General features: G+C 47.1%; 2 protein-coding genes across 6 annotated transcripts in view; one reads left to right on the top strand and one right to left on the bottom strand.

The window, feature by feature from the left end:
* celf3.L (CUGBP, Elav-like family member 3 L homeolog) overlaps positions 1 to 2,325 on the top strand; it is a 28,237-nt gene extending 25,912 nt beyond the window's left edge. For 3 of the 4 annotated variants that reach the window (XR_005963154.1, XR_001932543.2, XM_018228613.2), the window contains one exon: positions 610 to 2,325. The gene's annotated coding sequence lies outside the window, so the exon portion shown is untranslated. 4 annotated transcript variants of the gene reach the window in all.
* A 1,170-nt stretch (positions 2,326 to 3,495) lies between these two features.
* On the bottom strand, positions 3,496 to 12,798 carry snx27.L (sorting nexin family member 27 L homeolog). 2 transcript variants are annotated; one of them, NM_001091258.1, is made up of 13 exons: positions 12,393 to 12,682; positions 10,141 to 10,372; positions 9,861 to 10,053; positions 9,432 to 9,496; positions 9,220 to 9,324; positions 9,065 to 9,143; positions 8,372 to 8,535; positions 7,273 to 7,362; positions 6,857 to 7,006; positions 6,655 to 6,783; positions 6,513 to 6,572; positions 6,191 to 6,253; positions 3,496 to 6,103 (listed from the first exon to the last, which is right to left on the bottom strand). In NM_001091258.1, the coding sequence occupies exons 1-13, from the start codon at positions 12,656 to 12,658 to the stop codon at positions 6,056 to 6,058; spliced, it is 1,644 nt and encodes a 547-aa protein (NP_001084727.1). In that variant the 5' UTR covers positions 12,659 to 12,682; the 3' UTR covers positions 3,496 to 6,055. The 2 variants fall into 2 exon arrangements, with proteins under 2 accessions (NP_001084727.1, XP_018084312.1); XM_018228823.2 differs by lacking the exon at positions 6,857 to 7,006 and having other exon boundaries at positions 12,393 to 12,798.
* Positions 12,799 to 12,951: the final 153 nt, after the last annotated feature.

Here is a 12,951-nt window from a genome sequence, read left to right on the forward strand (position 1 = left end):
TTTTCTCTTTGTCGCTGTCACGTGCAGCTTTACTTCTCTTCATCTTGAGCCCTTCTTCCTTCTCTTCCCTTGACCAAGAACCCTATCACCGATTCATTATAGACGATATTAGCTTCCACCTTTCCCTTTCTCCTACAATTACCTTCTTCTCTTCAGCAACCGTGTTTCTGTAGCTTTGCCTCATTCTCTGTTATTGACTTTTATTGTTAATTGCAGGAGCTTTCTTTCTTTTCATCTCTTCTCTATTTGTCCTTGTGTGTCTCCTTCACTAAAGACTCTATCTTCCATTTATTGTAGACTCTTCATCTAGCTTCCACCTTTTTTTTATCTTTCTCCCAAACTAGCTTTCATCTCTTCACCATCTTTGTCCTCATTTACAAAAGAAATATATCCTATATTTTAACTTTCCATATCGGCCCAATCACACGCTGCTTTCTTGCCAATTTCCACACTGAAGTTTTTTTTTTAAGAAAACTGATCCCCTATGATTCAAACCCAGATGAGGAGGGTGTAAAAGGCATGTTGGCCTATTGATCTCGTGCAGTGCAAGGAGACTCTTGACAGTCACTGGCATATTATTTAAATGTCCTTTCTTGCTTTGTATTTCAGGGTGTGCATATGTTTTGGGGTGCAAGGGAATCCTGGTTCCAGCCCCTTCTACTTTCTACTATTTCTCTCATGACACCTCAGAACGGATTCAAAACTTTTTACTGCTGCTGGACCAAGGAGAACATTTTCTTCAGGGGAAATCTCAAACTGCTAAATCTGGTGGTTGCCCAACTATTAACCAGCAAGGACCTTCAGACATATCCATTCCCCCAGAGATGTAGAACATTCCTGACTCTCTGTACGTCTTAATAAATGGCCGTGAGAGATCAGAGGAACTAAATACTCATAGAAGAGTGGATTTTTTTCATGTCGCGATTCAGCTACCAAAATCCGGAAAGTTGGAGACAATGGTTAAGGCCTTTGGCCGCAAAAGTGCGATTGTACAGACACAGGTTACATTTTTTTGTGGGCCAGGTAATGTGTTTAGCTGATGGTAAATTTCGCGTCTCACAGTTGTTGGGCAGACCAGAAGTTGAGATATTTTTTTTTCATATTCCACAGGCAAGAGTTTAAGCTTCATATTCAAAGGGATGGGATGTATATTTCTTCAGAATCGGGGTGCGGGGGAGCATATCGCACACAGAGAGCCCCTAGCTATTTATTCAGAAACGTCCAGGCAGCAAAGGCTGCTGTGTAAATAGGATATAGGATGGAGGGTACGGGATTTAGTGTGCAATATCTTCTTATCCCAATGTTCTCATTAAAAAAAAAAAAAGTACAAGACTCCTGGCCTTGATGGTCATCCAGAAGCCTAGCTTTACCTGCCGCCCACTCCCACCTTTTCTTAGTAGATAAAAGTCAAAGCACCCAGCGGGGGAGTATATGTGAACCATATGAACACTGATAAAAAATATTGTCCCTCTATAGAACCATAGAGGGACTTTTTATTGGGTGCTCCTAGAAAGCATAAACCTTCCTACAGAGAATGCTACCAAACCATAGTAGATACTACAGCAGAGCATTAAACTGCACAACTTCCTCTAGGGAGCTTCCTAAAAGCATCTCCTCTCCTGTAGGGCTTAGCTGCAAACAGCACACCACTATGTTTCTATTGCCCTGCAGAACATTACTCCTGCCAATGCTCTGCAGGGTTGCTTTCTCTGCCACATACCCTGGAAGTGATAATCACATGGGGGTTCATTTACAGCAGAATGCTGACTTCAGATGCACTTGAGATATTTAAATGCTGGGATGTCATTGCACTACATGGAAAATGCATCTGGCTTACAAGGGGTCAAACCCTAATTTGGGGATGGCTAATGATTGACTGCAGAAGGGCACTGACTGCCCTTTCTTCTCAGTTCCCGATTGGTTTTTTTTTGATTCAGTTAAGGGGGGGGGTCAGAGGTCATAGCCGAAGGGTTGCCGCTATCCGCGCAGAAGGATTAAACATGTTTACAGTCTCTGAAATCTCCCGGAAATTGTACATAATTTTGTTTGCGACTAGAGAAAACAAAAAGAAAAAAAAAAAAAAGAAAAAATTCTCTGCCATTTTATCGTAAAAACTCTAGAACTATTAATTTTTTCTTCTTCCTTTGGTTAAGGGGAGCAGGTATGCAGGGAAAGGGTATTTTAATATAATATAAACAGGTGGGGGCTGGGGTTATAAATGACCAATTCCCTATGATTATATAATGCTTAACTTATTTCTTATTTATTGCTGTTTATTTGGATTTAATTTTTTTTCTGTCTAAATGAAATAAATTTGATGAAGAATCTGCTTGTGATTTCTGTCCGACGTCCGCTATAATTTTTTGCCTTAGGGGCTCCGAAAACTGTACCCCTGCCTCACCCAATATCAAGAATATTGGTAAAAGGAACTCAACAGTGAAGAAGCCTCTCATGCAAGAGGTCCTCTCCTAACGGCTCTATTATGATCCAATCTGGGATGATCAAAGATCTGCTTTTCTGATCTCACCAAACTGGTGGATATTTGAGAAGATGATAAGGAGATACAGGTGAAGTAGCGCAGTTCTCTATGAGAAAGACTCGCGCTAGAACAGGGATGTTGAGAGTTGCAACTCTACACAGTAAAGATAGCCATAAATATATATTATGTGTATGATGGGTCTCGGTTCTTGTCCAACATCCAGGTACTATGGATATAGGTTTTATTTGGCAGGTTTAAAAAATGTTGACCAGCTCCTCCTAAGGTTAGGAGGCCCACACCAGCAAAATGTGTTCATGGAGGCCAAGTAAAATGACTGGCATTGCATTCTCAGATATGATATAAAATGAATGGTAAGCTCTAATGAGCAAAGATCAAAGAAGTTCTATCAGATCTCCATCTCCCCCCACTGGATACTGGTCAGAATGCAGCAATACCACCTTCTCTTATTCATCAACTGTCACTTCTCTTATTCACCATTATCAACATTGATAATGTGTCATAAGCAGAGAGGTATAAACATCGAACATAAATGTACTGGCACATAGCAGAGGTAAAGAGGGTTCTGCTCCTTAGAGCTTACAATCTAAAAGCCGGTCAGTTTTGCTAAATGGAGGCTCAGAGCTGACCATGCAGCATTCCAAGCTTTGGAGCTGTTCAGGTACATCCAGGCTACATGGAGGCCAAATTTGTAATAAATGGCGTGATTCCAGCATCAGCTCAGTCTCACAGAATCAAGAGTTTGATATTTTCACATGTGGTGCCCTAATTGCCACCAGCTGGGGTAGGAGAAAAGATCTGACCCCCTCTCAAACTCCATTCTAAAAATATATTTGCTAAGTAGGCTGGAACCTAGGGCAGCAGCCCAAATAAAGTTCCTAAAGCAGCTCACTGAAAGTAATATAATAATGAAAATCTACCTGCCATGCCAAGCCAGGTGCCCCCAGCACATGTGAGCCCAGGTGTGAGCACAGGTAAGTACAGAAGAGAAAGTATAGTCTCATCAATAAACTGATTTATTTAAAAGAATATGTTACAATTAATTACACTATGGTGACTGTTACCAAACGACATTAGAGTGGTTAGCTCTAGAACGACAAATTAAAAACACTGATGTGAGTCAGGATATTTTTCTCGTTAAACATTTTGCCGTCTTCGAATACCAGGAAAAATATACACTGCCGGAAAAAAATGGTTAGTTTCCTTCTCGAAGGAAGAAGAATAATAAATTAAAAGACAAAACAATGCAGTGAAAGAAGATGAGGACTAGAATGTTCACCCTAGGGGCAGAGAATGGGTCCCCATTGCAGAAGTAATTTCTGGGGGACTGCATCGTTCTACAGGAAACAGAATTCAGTAAACACATAATTCCCTGCAGGGTCCACAGGTGACAGCCTGTTCCTCTGCTGATCGGTCCATCATTCTCATGTAGGGAGAACACACTGGATGACAGTTGTCTTGCAGAAGACCTTTGCCATGAGCATCTACGATTCTCTGAAGATGTCCTCGAAAGGATGATGGTCTACAGTTTTCCTGCAGGAGACATATCTCGATGACATCTATGATTCTCTGTCTGTGTCCTCTAAAAGTTAACCATGCAGTTCTTCAACAGGAACCCTAAAGACCAGTCTATCACTCTCTCCAGGTAACAGTTTAAGGTTCTCCTGCAGGAGCCCTATCCCAATGACCAGTCTTTGAACCTCTGCAGAAGTCCTCTACTGCTGACTCAATGCTCCCACAACAGGAACCCTATATGCTCACCTGTTTTAGTGCTTTCCAGAGTTCTATCTGTCTAACAAGACAAGCCTATCATTCTCTACAGAGGTCCTTTAAAGAGAACTATTTCAGGAGAACAATTTGGGTGACTACCATTTGCCTGCAATACTGATCCTTGGCACCCATGCAGTAATATAGAAATATTCACAGGGCAACAGTCTATAGGGCCCTTGCAGGCCTCTTCTTCTGGACACAGTTTCACTTCCTCAAGAGACATATGACTGTCTCATTTACTTGAAGAAGTCCCATCTGGGTGACTTATTGCTGGTGTGGCTTTCTACAGATGTCACCAATGGAAGTTTTTGACGAGGAACATCGAGACCAGACCCTGTAGAATCATGCTGCCAAGCAGTAGAGAGCGGTCAGTCCCCTGCAGAAAAGGGAATTTGCTCAGGACTCAAGACGGGACAGACTGACCTTCCTGTGAGTCCCTTAGATGCTGTAGCCTTACAACAGGTTAACGGCACCTCCTCCTCCCACCAGTTCACACTCCTGTGGATCACATGGGTTGAACTTAACCCTCTATATAATTAGATGCTGTTTGGTGAAACAGATTCCATAATATTTGTGTGCAAAAGAATAGACATAATCCTACATTCAATTCACCATGGTGCCCTACCTGCCCATCCTACATCTGAGTTCTGCTAGTTCAATAGGGCGGCTAGCAGAGGGATTCCTGGGTTTGCGCATGCAGGCCACTAAGGGTACAAACAACCAGCAGTCATCTTGCCGGGCCAATAAATCATTAAATGGCAAAGTGCCTGGGACAGGAGCAGAGAAGAATGTCATGTGCTGGGCTGTCCCTTCCAAGCGTAAGAGCACATATCCTTCCTCTTACACACTCCCTGCACAAAGAGGAAGATGTAAAAGGAAGCAATTCTGCCCTGGCTTAACCCATTAGGTACCTGAAGGCAAAACTCAGAAGGGCAACCTTCTCCATCCACCGTCCATAGGTCTCAAATACTGATATCCTTCCACAAGGACAGAGACTGCAGCAAGCTCTTCCCTGGGAGAGGGAAGCTGAAATGAAATGTAGAAAGGAGGAACATTTGCTATTTACAGGGGAGTTTGGGCAGAGCCGTTCCATGCGGCAATTTAAGGGTACAGGGTAGAAGTAGGATGTTTAGCAATGAAAAGCATGGAGACTCCTAACGAGGGATAATAATGACATGGGTGGGCCCCCAAGGCAGTCTTAATTGCTCCTTTTTATGGCTCGTTAATGGGATCTTCCCCCAAGGACTCCTCGAAGCAGCCAAGTGATCCGGTGCATGCGTACAATACGGATATAAATATATGTATCACACAGTAGTTGTGCACGTACGACAGTCCTAATTCCTGATTGGCCAGCAGAGGGGTGGCTTTTCATCTCCCTCCCCCGAGGAGAACAGCGACGGATTCTGGAATCCAAAAGGTCAAGGGAAGGAGGGGAGGGTGGTAGTAGTGTTAATGGGGGGCAATAAGTTTGGGACTAGACTACAGGGGCAAGAAAAAATTGTGAAGCATTACATAGCAAGTGACAGACATTGGACTGCTCGGATGTTTAAAGGACACTGAAATGGATCCTGACGGGAGGTAAAATGCTTGTGTGTAAATTCAGTTGCCCCTTCCCACCTCCCCACAATGCATTACAACAGACTGAGCCAGGGGCCACACAGCTCATGACTCCCATTTCGTTTCATTCCTGGCCAAGCCGATTCGATGTTGTGTTACACTGTTACGGAGCTCCGCCCTGCGGTGAGGAAAAGGGGTGGGGCTCAGGTCTTGCCGCGCTGATAGAGAGTGTTAGGTGCTGGTGTCCTTCTGCTGCAGCCGTACAATCTGAAAGATGTTCTGCAGAGGAGAGAAGGAAGGTTACACAAGTGTGGGAGCCCCACTGTGACCCGCCCCCTAAGAGCGAGCAGGAGGAGGTGTGGCTACCTTGCTGCATGTACTGTCAATACTGCAATTCTTATTGTCCTTGTCGGTCGCCTCTTCTTCAACCTTAGCGAGAAAAGAGAAGCATTAGAAGAGCCCCCTTATGCTTGTCCCTCTTGTTCTCTTCTAGACCCCAGAACTCCCCAAACACACATAGGCACCCCCCACCTCAACCTAACAAACTACACACCAATTTACCTATACTGCATTAGCCCCCGTTGACCTCTTGTTGCTTCTCTGGCTAATAATGATGCCCTAGAGCCCTCAACCCCACAGACAGCACGTGGGCACGAGACAATTCCATGTGAGAGTGAGTGGCCATTACCTCTTTTCTCCACTTCAGCTCACAGAAAACCCTCTCGAAGCATTCGTGCATGTAGTTGAACTGCAGGAATGAGAGCAGAGTTAGGGGTCACAGAAATGCCTTTGAGGGAGAGGCCACCACAGATGGTTTCCCTCATACTCACGTAAGGAGTGAAGATCTTCACCCATCGTGGTTTCTTCTCTCCTCGGGCGTACTCAAAGCAGAACGCCATTCCCTCCTCGTCTGTGTCCCACCGCTGCATCTCATCCCACTCAAACGCAATCACCTGGTTCTGGAAGCAGAAGCCGGTCAGAGCAGATGTTGATACTTTGGCCCAGAGTATCCCCACCATGATCCCTACACACCTCTAGCTGTCCCTCATCGGTGCAAGCCAGCAGTTTGAAGTGCTTGATACTGATAGAGGTGACAACATGTCCCTTCCTGCGGGAGTCACAGGAGCAGTGCGGGAAGATAATCTCGTTATAGCCATCACAGCCCCTCAACATATTCAGATACTAAGGGAGGGTAGAGAGGAGGGTAAGAGCTTGTCAGAAGAAAGACAATTGGTGGAGAGAGGAAAGGTAATGGGAAGGTGCATGGCAGCTGGTGAGCGCGGAGCTTGGAAGGTGCTGGGACAAGCGGGAAAGGTTAAAAAAGAAGAGCCACATGGGATGGAAGAAGGCGGCTCCAGCATGGAGAGCAAAGGGGCGGATATGAGAAAGGTTAATGGAGGCATGTACGCATGGGCTACTCCTGTCAGTGCGACCACCACTGCTCTCACCATCAACATCTTGCGCTGCTCACACAACTTCTGCAGCTGGTAAGATTTGTCTTCTGCCTTGATGTAGCCTCGCTTCACATCATCCACTGCCTGCAGGGGGGTGACATGTAAATTTAATGGGGTCACTGCTACTGATCAGCCACATAAAAGAAATAAATCCTGCTCCATATGCCCAAGCTTGTGATACAATAACTATGCTCTGAGAGCTGAAGCTTCTGCTCCTATCAGCCTTATATGCCCTGCGCCCTCAACAAAACCTCCACACTTCCCTCAGCATTATTCCACAGTTCCATCAACCTCACAACCACAGTGCTCCCTCAACAAGGGTTTCATGTAATCATTAGCCTCACCGTGGCCTTGCACCCTCAGGAGAGCCTCTCATAAATGCTCCACTCCCTCAACAGAATCTCCATATTTCCATTAGAATTAACATTGCATTGTTTCATTAACTGAACCCATATTTCTATTAGCTTCACAACCACAATGCTTCCAGAGATTCCATGTTTCTATTATAGCAATTTTCCCTGAATTGATATTCCATGTTTTAATCATCCCTGCAAATGCCATTCTTGCTGAACACAGCCTCCATGTTTCCATCAGTTTATCTGCTTCACTGCCTCAGCTGTGCCTCCATATTTCCATCAACTTCATCTGTTTCCATCAGTCTCAGCTGCTCTGATCCCTGTAAAGTCTCTCCATGTTTCCTTCAGCCTTGCAACTGCAGCACTCTCTTAGCTTAGCCTCCATCAGCCTCAATATCGTTGAGTTCCCTTGAGCATAACTCTACCATTAGTTCACAAGTGGACTGGATTCTGAACTAAGCTTTTTTGTGGACTCACCAATTCCGCTACAATTCCATCAGACCCTGTTTCTTCCTACAACAGTTGCATATAAACTTAGCACCATGTTTTGAGAAGTCTTAAGAAGTTGGTATGACTCACCTTCAACCTACTTGCTACACAACCTGAAAAACTTTCATTTATCCCTCAGCAAATCCACGAGGCTGACCACAAAAATACCATCGGTTCATTTCACATGGGCCCCAAAACTCAATGTCAAGTCTCAATGAGACCCCCCCTGTCACACATGCTTTGTTTACCTGGTGGAAGAAGAAAGAGACAGCCAAGTCATTGTCCTTCAGCAAAGCCTCTTCTGAGGTTGTGAACAGCCATTTCCGGACAGTGAGACAAGTCCCGGGAACCGCAGAGGTGTAATTCTGTACATATAACTTGTGGGGGAACTCATTGGGGGCCAGCTTCCTGACTGAACCCAAGAAAGAAAAGCAACAGTTGACCTAGTTTGCCAAGCACATAAAGTCTTCTGCACCCAAACTGCCAAAGATCTGCCTAGGTGCTTCCCTTGAAACAAGCCAAGTTCTGACTGGTCCTGATTAGTTCTGCAGGCAACTGCATTGGGGTGCTAAGAATCAAGTCAAATAATAATAAAATGGTTTCCCCCATCTGATCCATTTATCTGGTGCCACTAGCCCACATGAAGGATTGTAATGGAAAATTTGGATCTGCAAGAGCTGGAAATGTCAGTGGGATCCAGAGAGGAGTTACCATCAACGCACCCAACATATCTGTTCCCCTTGTACTGGTCAGTAAGAAAAGTTTTTTGGTGTTGTGTCTTTAAGAGGAAGGCTCTAGTTACAGCAGAACCAAAAAACCCATATCCTCCAACTCTACTGAACATTAACCTTTTCTCTCAGTTAAAAATTACTGTCGTCGATGGGGGTGACAGATCCCTACACTGCACGCTGGATTGGGCATGAAGAGCGGAAAGCACTTACCAAAGGAGTGATTAATGACCTCAAAGAGTGCAAAATAATTGGCTGTAATTGCGTCCATCCCGATCTTGGCACCGAGGGCCTACGGGAAGAAGATGGAGTCGGTGACCGTGCCACATGGACCTCGTGGAGGCCACACACAGATGGGGAGTCCTTACCTGGTACACCTGGTCCGTGGTACTGTTCTTCTTCACTCTCACGGTTACAGTGGATTTGTCCGGTAAGGCAATGCGCAGCTCCACGTCAGATACCCCATTGTAATTCTGCAACAGGGGTTAGAAGATCAGCCCATTTCTCTATCAGCACCGCCTCTCCTGCTCAGAGACACAGAACGACCCCACCCCAAATAAACCCAACGGTGTCTTTGTACCTCATCAGACTCGGACAGGAACTCCTGCATGATGTCACTCTCCCCTATGATACGTATGGAGCACACTGCAAGGAACACACAAATTGAGGGATGAAATTTGCTCTGGAACTTGTGCAAAACCCTGACCCAGGAACTTCTCATTATTCTGCCAATTGTCTAGTCCAATACCAGTTTGGCCCACTCTCTAGACTGGTAAAGAGATGCCACCCCACCCTCCGCAGCATCTTGAACTATAGAAGCCTCCACCCCCAACATATAAAGTCCTAAATTCCTCAGTGATCTCTTTGCACCGAACTCTCTTACATAGTAACCCCATGATGGACTTTGGCTTGAAATGGTTCTGCCTGCTTGGGTCTCTGCCATCATCATTCTTTCTATTCACACCCCCATCTCAAATGCATCTTCCCAGCATGTTGCCCTTCCTCACACCTTTTTCCAAATACTCTTCCAGGCCCCTCCTGCGAGCGTCCAGTTGCTGCTCCGATAAAGAGAACGGCCACTTCCCTGGCAGCCGGGGAAAGGTGAAGTTGGCAAACTCTCGTTTCAGGTTCTGGTTGAGGATGGCAAACTCCCGGTATCGCTTGGAGCAGAGCTGCCTGCCGGCCATGTACACGTTGTATACCTGCATCACAAAAGGCAAATGTACCAGGTCCAACCACATTACCAGAACCATCTAGTTACCGGGCAATGCCAGGGTGCCATCCCTTACCACAAACTTCTCTCCATTCTGCTCCACGTGTTTGTATGTGGGGATGGAAATGGGCACCGCCTGCTTCTCGGTGTAATCATAGAACGACTGCCCCGAGGAGTCATCACTTGGATCCAGGTTCTCCGCCTCGTGGGGTGGCACAGACAGGACCGTGAGGACGAGCTCCTTCTCTCCGGCCCGGATCAGATCCACTACTTGCTTGTGAGTGGCACCTTCCACATTCACCCCATTCCTGGGAGGAAGCAAATAAAATAGCTCGGTGTCATTGCTAATGGGGTGCTGGGAACTTGGTCTCCTGAACCCAAATACAAGGGGCAAAGGGTGAGAAGGGAATGGGGTTCTCTGGGTTACAGGGATCAGGTAAGGTCTGTGGTACCAGTGGGATCTCCGTCCTACAAGGAGACAGTTTTTGACTGGAGGTGAGATTTGGGGGTCATTATTCACAGAGTGTACATAGGGGTGAATAAAATGTATCTATATAGGGGGGGGGGAGACCCCTGAGTATGGTGTCATTACCTACACACTTCTCTACAGGAGATAAGTGCCCCATACACCGGGCACCACTGAGTTCTCTTTAATAGTGTGACCCAAGGACACCAGTACTTGTTCATTCTGGCCAATAAATAACGAGATTGAGCTCTACAGGGTGTGAATCCCAGTAACTTAATCTGTGTTTGGGCTAATCAGTAACACAACTGATATACATTCTGTACCTCTCTGAGCACAATACACAGGTAATTACACAGCACAGTGCGTAGCCTGGATAACCCCGTTACTATGGTACCCAGCACAGCAACCAATAGGCATGTACAATAGGCAAGCCCAGTGGCACCAATAGCCTTATAAATGGATCCGGGGGCACAATACTTACCGCAAATCTCCCCCTAACTGACCTTCAGACTGGGCCCACTTAGTTCATAACAAGGTTACAGATATATAGAAACATTGGGGTGTCACCCTGCTATAGTTCCAGGGGTACCCAGGGTACAAATAGGCACTCACCCCAAATCTCCCCCTAACTGACCTTCAGACTGGGCCCCCTTAGTTCATAACAAGGTTACAGATATATAGAAACATTGGGGTGTCACCCTGCTATAGTTCCAGGGGTACCCAGGGTACAAATAAACACTCACCCCAAATCTCCCCCTAACTGACCTTCAGACTGGGCCCCCTTAGCTCATAACAAGGTTACAGATATATAGAAACATTGGGGTAACAGCCCCCCCATACACACAAGCATTAGTCAGTAGAAGGTTGGTGAATGGTACAAAGTGCACAAGTGTCACATGAGAAGAGGAAGAAGAAGAAGAAGAAGAGGAAGAAGAGGAGGAAATAATGTTACAAGACAAATCGTTTCTGGTCGGGGGAAGTGGGAAATGTGGAGAAAGAGAAATGTGACAGTTTCCCAGTGACAGTTGAGCCAGTGAATATGAAGTGAGTGGAGGAGATTTGGGGTGAATGTTTCATTAGAGCAAAACGACTCCCCCCCCCAGAAACCTCTCGTGTAACATTCTCTCCAACGTCCCAGCTCTGGGGCCCCTGTATAAAGCTCAGCCTGTAGAATTACCCACAATGCCCTGTGTAACAAGGGGCCCCTGGGTAGTGTCAATAAAGTGCAGATAAAGATGTATATGGGGCCCCCACTGACCCACAGTCACATTGTCCTCAGATTGACTCGTAGGTCTGGGGGCCCCACACTCACATCTCCAGACCAGACAGTTATAAACAGGGGCCCCTACACTGACACCCTCAGGAGAAAGACATATACAGAGGGGCCCCAGTACTTACACCCCAGGTTATATCAGGAGGGGCCCCTAGGCTTAGGCACAGACACCCCCAGGATAGATTTATACCAGGAGGGGCCCCAGGACAGAGATATATCAGGAGTGGCCCCTAGGCCAGGGCCCCAGTCTTCACACCCCAGAACACACTAATACAAGTACGGGCCCCATGACAGAGATCAGGAGGGGCCCCAGGATAGAGATAGAACAGGAGGGGCCCCAGAGATGAGGAGGGGCCCCAGGATAGAGATAGAACAGGAGGGGCCCCAGAGATGAGGAGGGGCCCCAGGATAGAGATAGAACAGGAGGGGCCCCAGAGATGAGGAGGGGCCCCAGGATAGAGATGAGGAGGGGCCCCAGGATAGAGATAGAACAGGAGGGGCCCCAGGATAGAGATAGAACAGGAGGGGCCCCAGAGATGAGGAGGGGCCCGGGAGAGAGAGAAATAACAGGAGGGCCCCCAGTACTCACACCTCGAGGATCCGGTCCCCCTTGCGGATGTGGGCGGAGTCGGCGGCCCCCCCGGGTAACACGGCGCTCACGTGCTGGAGGGGCGCGTAGAGTTCTCCGTTGATGCTGCGCAGTTGCCCCCCCTCACTGACCTGCCCGCGGACATTGAAGCCGTAACCGGACTCGGACTTGACGATACGAACCACCCTCGGGCCCCCGGTACTGCCCGGCCCTCCGCCCCCGTTCCGCTGCCCAGAATGGATCCCGTCCCCCTCCTCGTCCGCCATCTTTTCCACTGACCGGGAGGAGCGAGGCGGAGTCACGGGACCAGCGCGTCACCCGCGGCGAAAGTCGGGAAATGCAGTCCGGAAATGCTGAGGCAGCGGAGAGCGCCGGCCAATGACAGAGAGTCTGCCTGGAGATCAGCCAATCCGGGAACGCGGGAAATAGTGGCGGCGCCGATAGGTCGCTACAAGATATAGAACGTCCAATCATAGCTCAGCAATCAGTTCCTATAGCGGTGCGGCTGGAGATATCCAATCACTGTGTCGGCTAATTAGAGGCGTGCCAGGAGAGCAGG

Source organism: Xenopus laevis, chromosome 8L, assembly GCF_017654675.1.
Source record: "Xenopus laevis strain J_2021 chromosome 8L, Xenopus_laevis_v10.1, whole genome shotgun sequence".
Taxonomy (NCBI): domain Eukaryota; kingdom Metazoa; phylum Chordata; class Amphibia; order Anura; family Pipidae; genus Xenopus; species Xenopus laevis.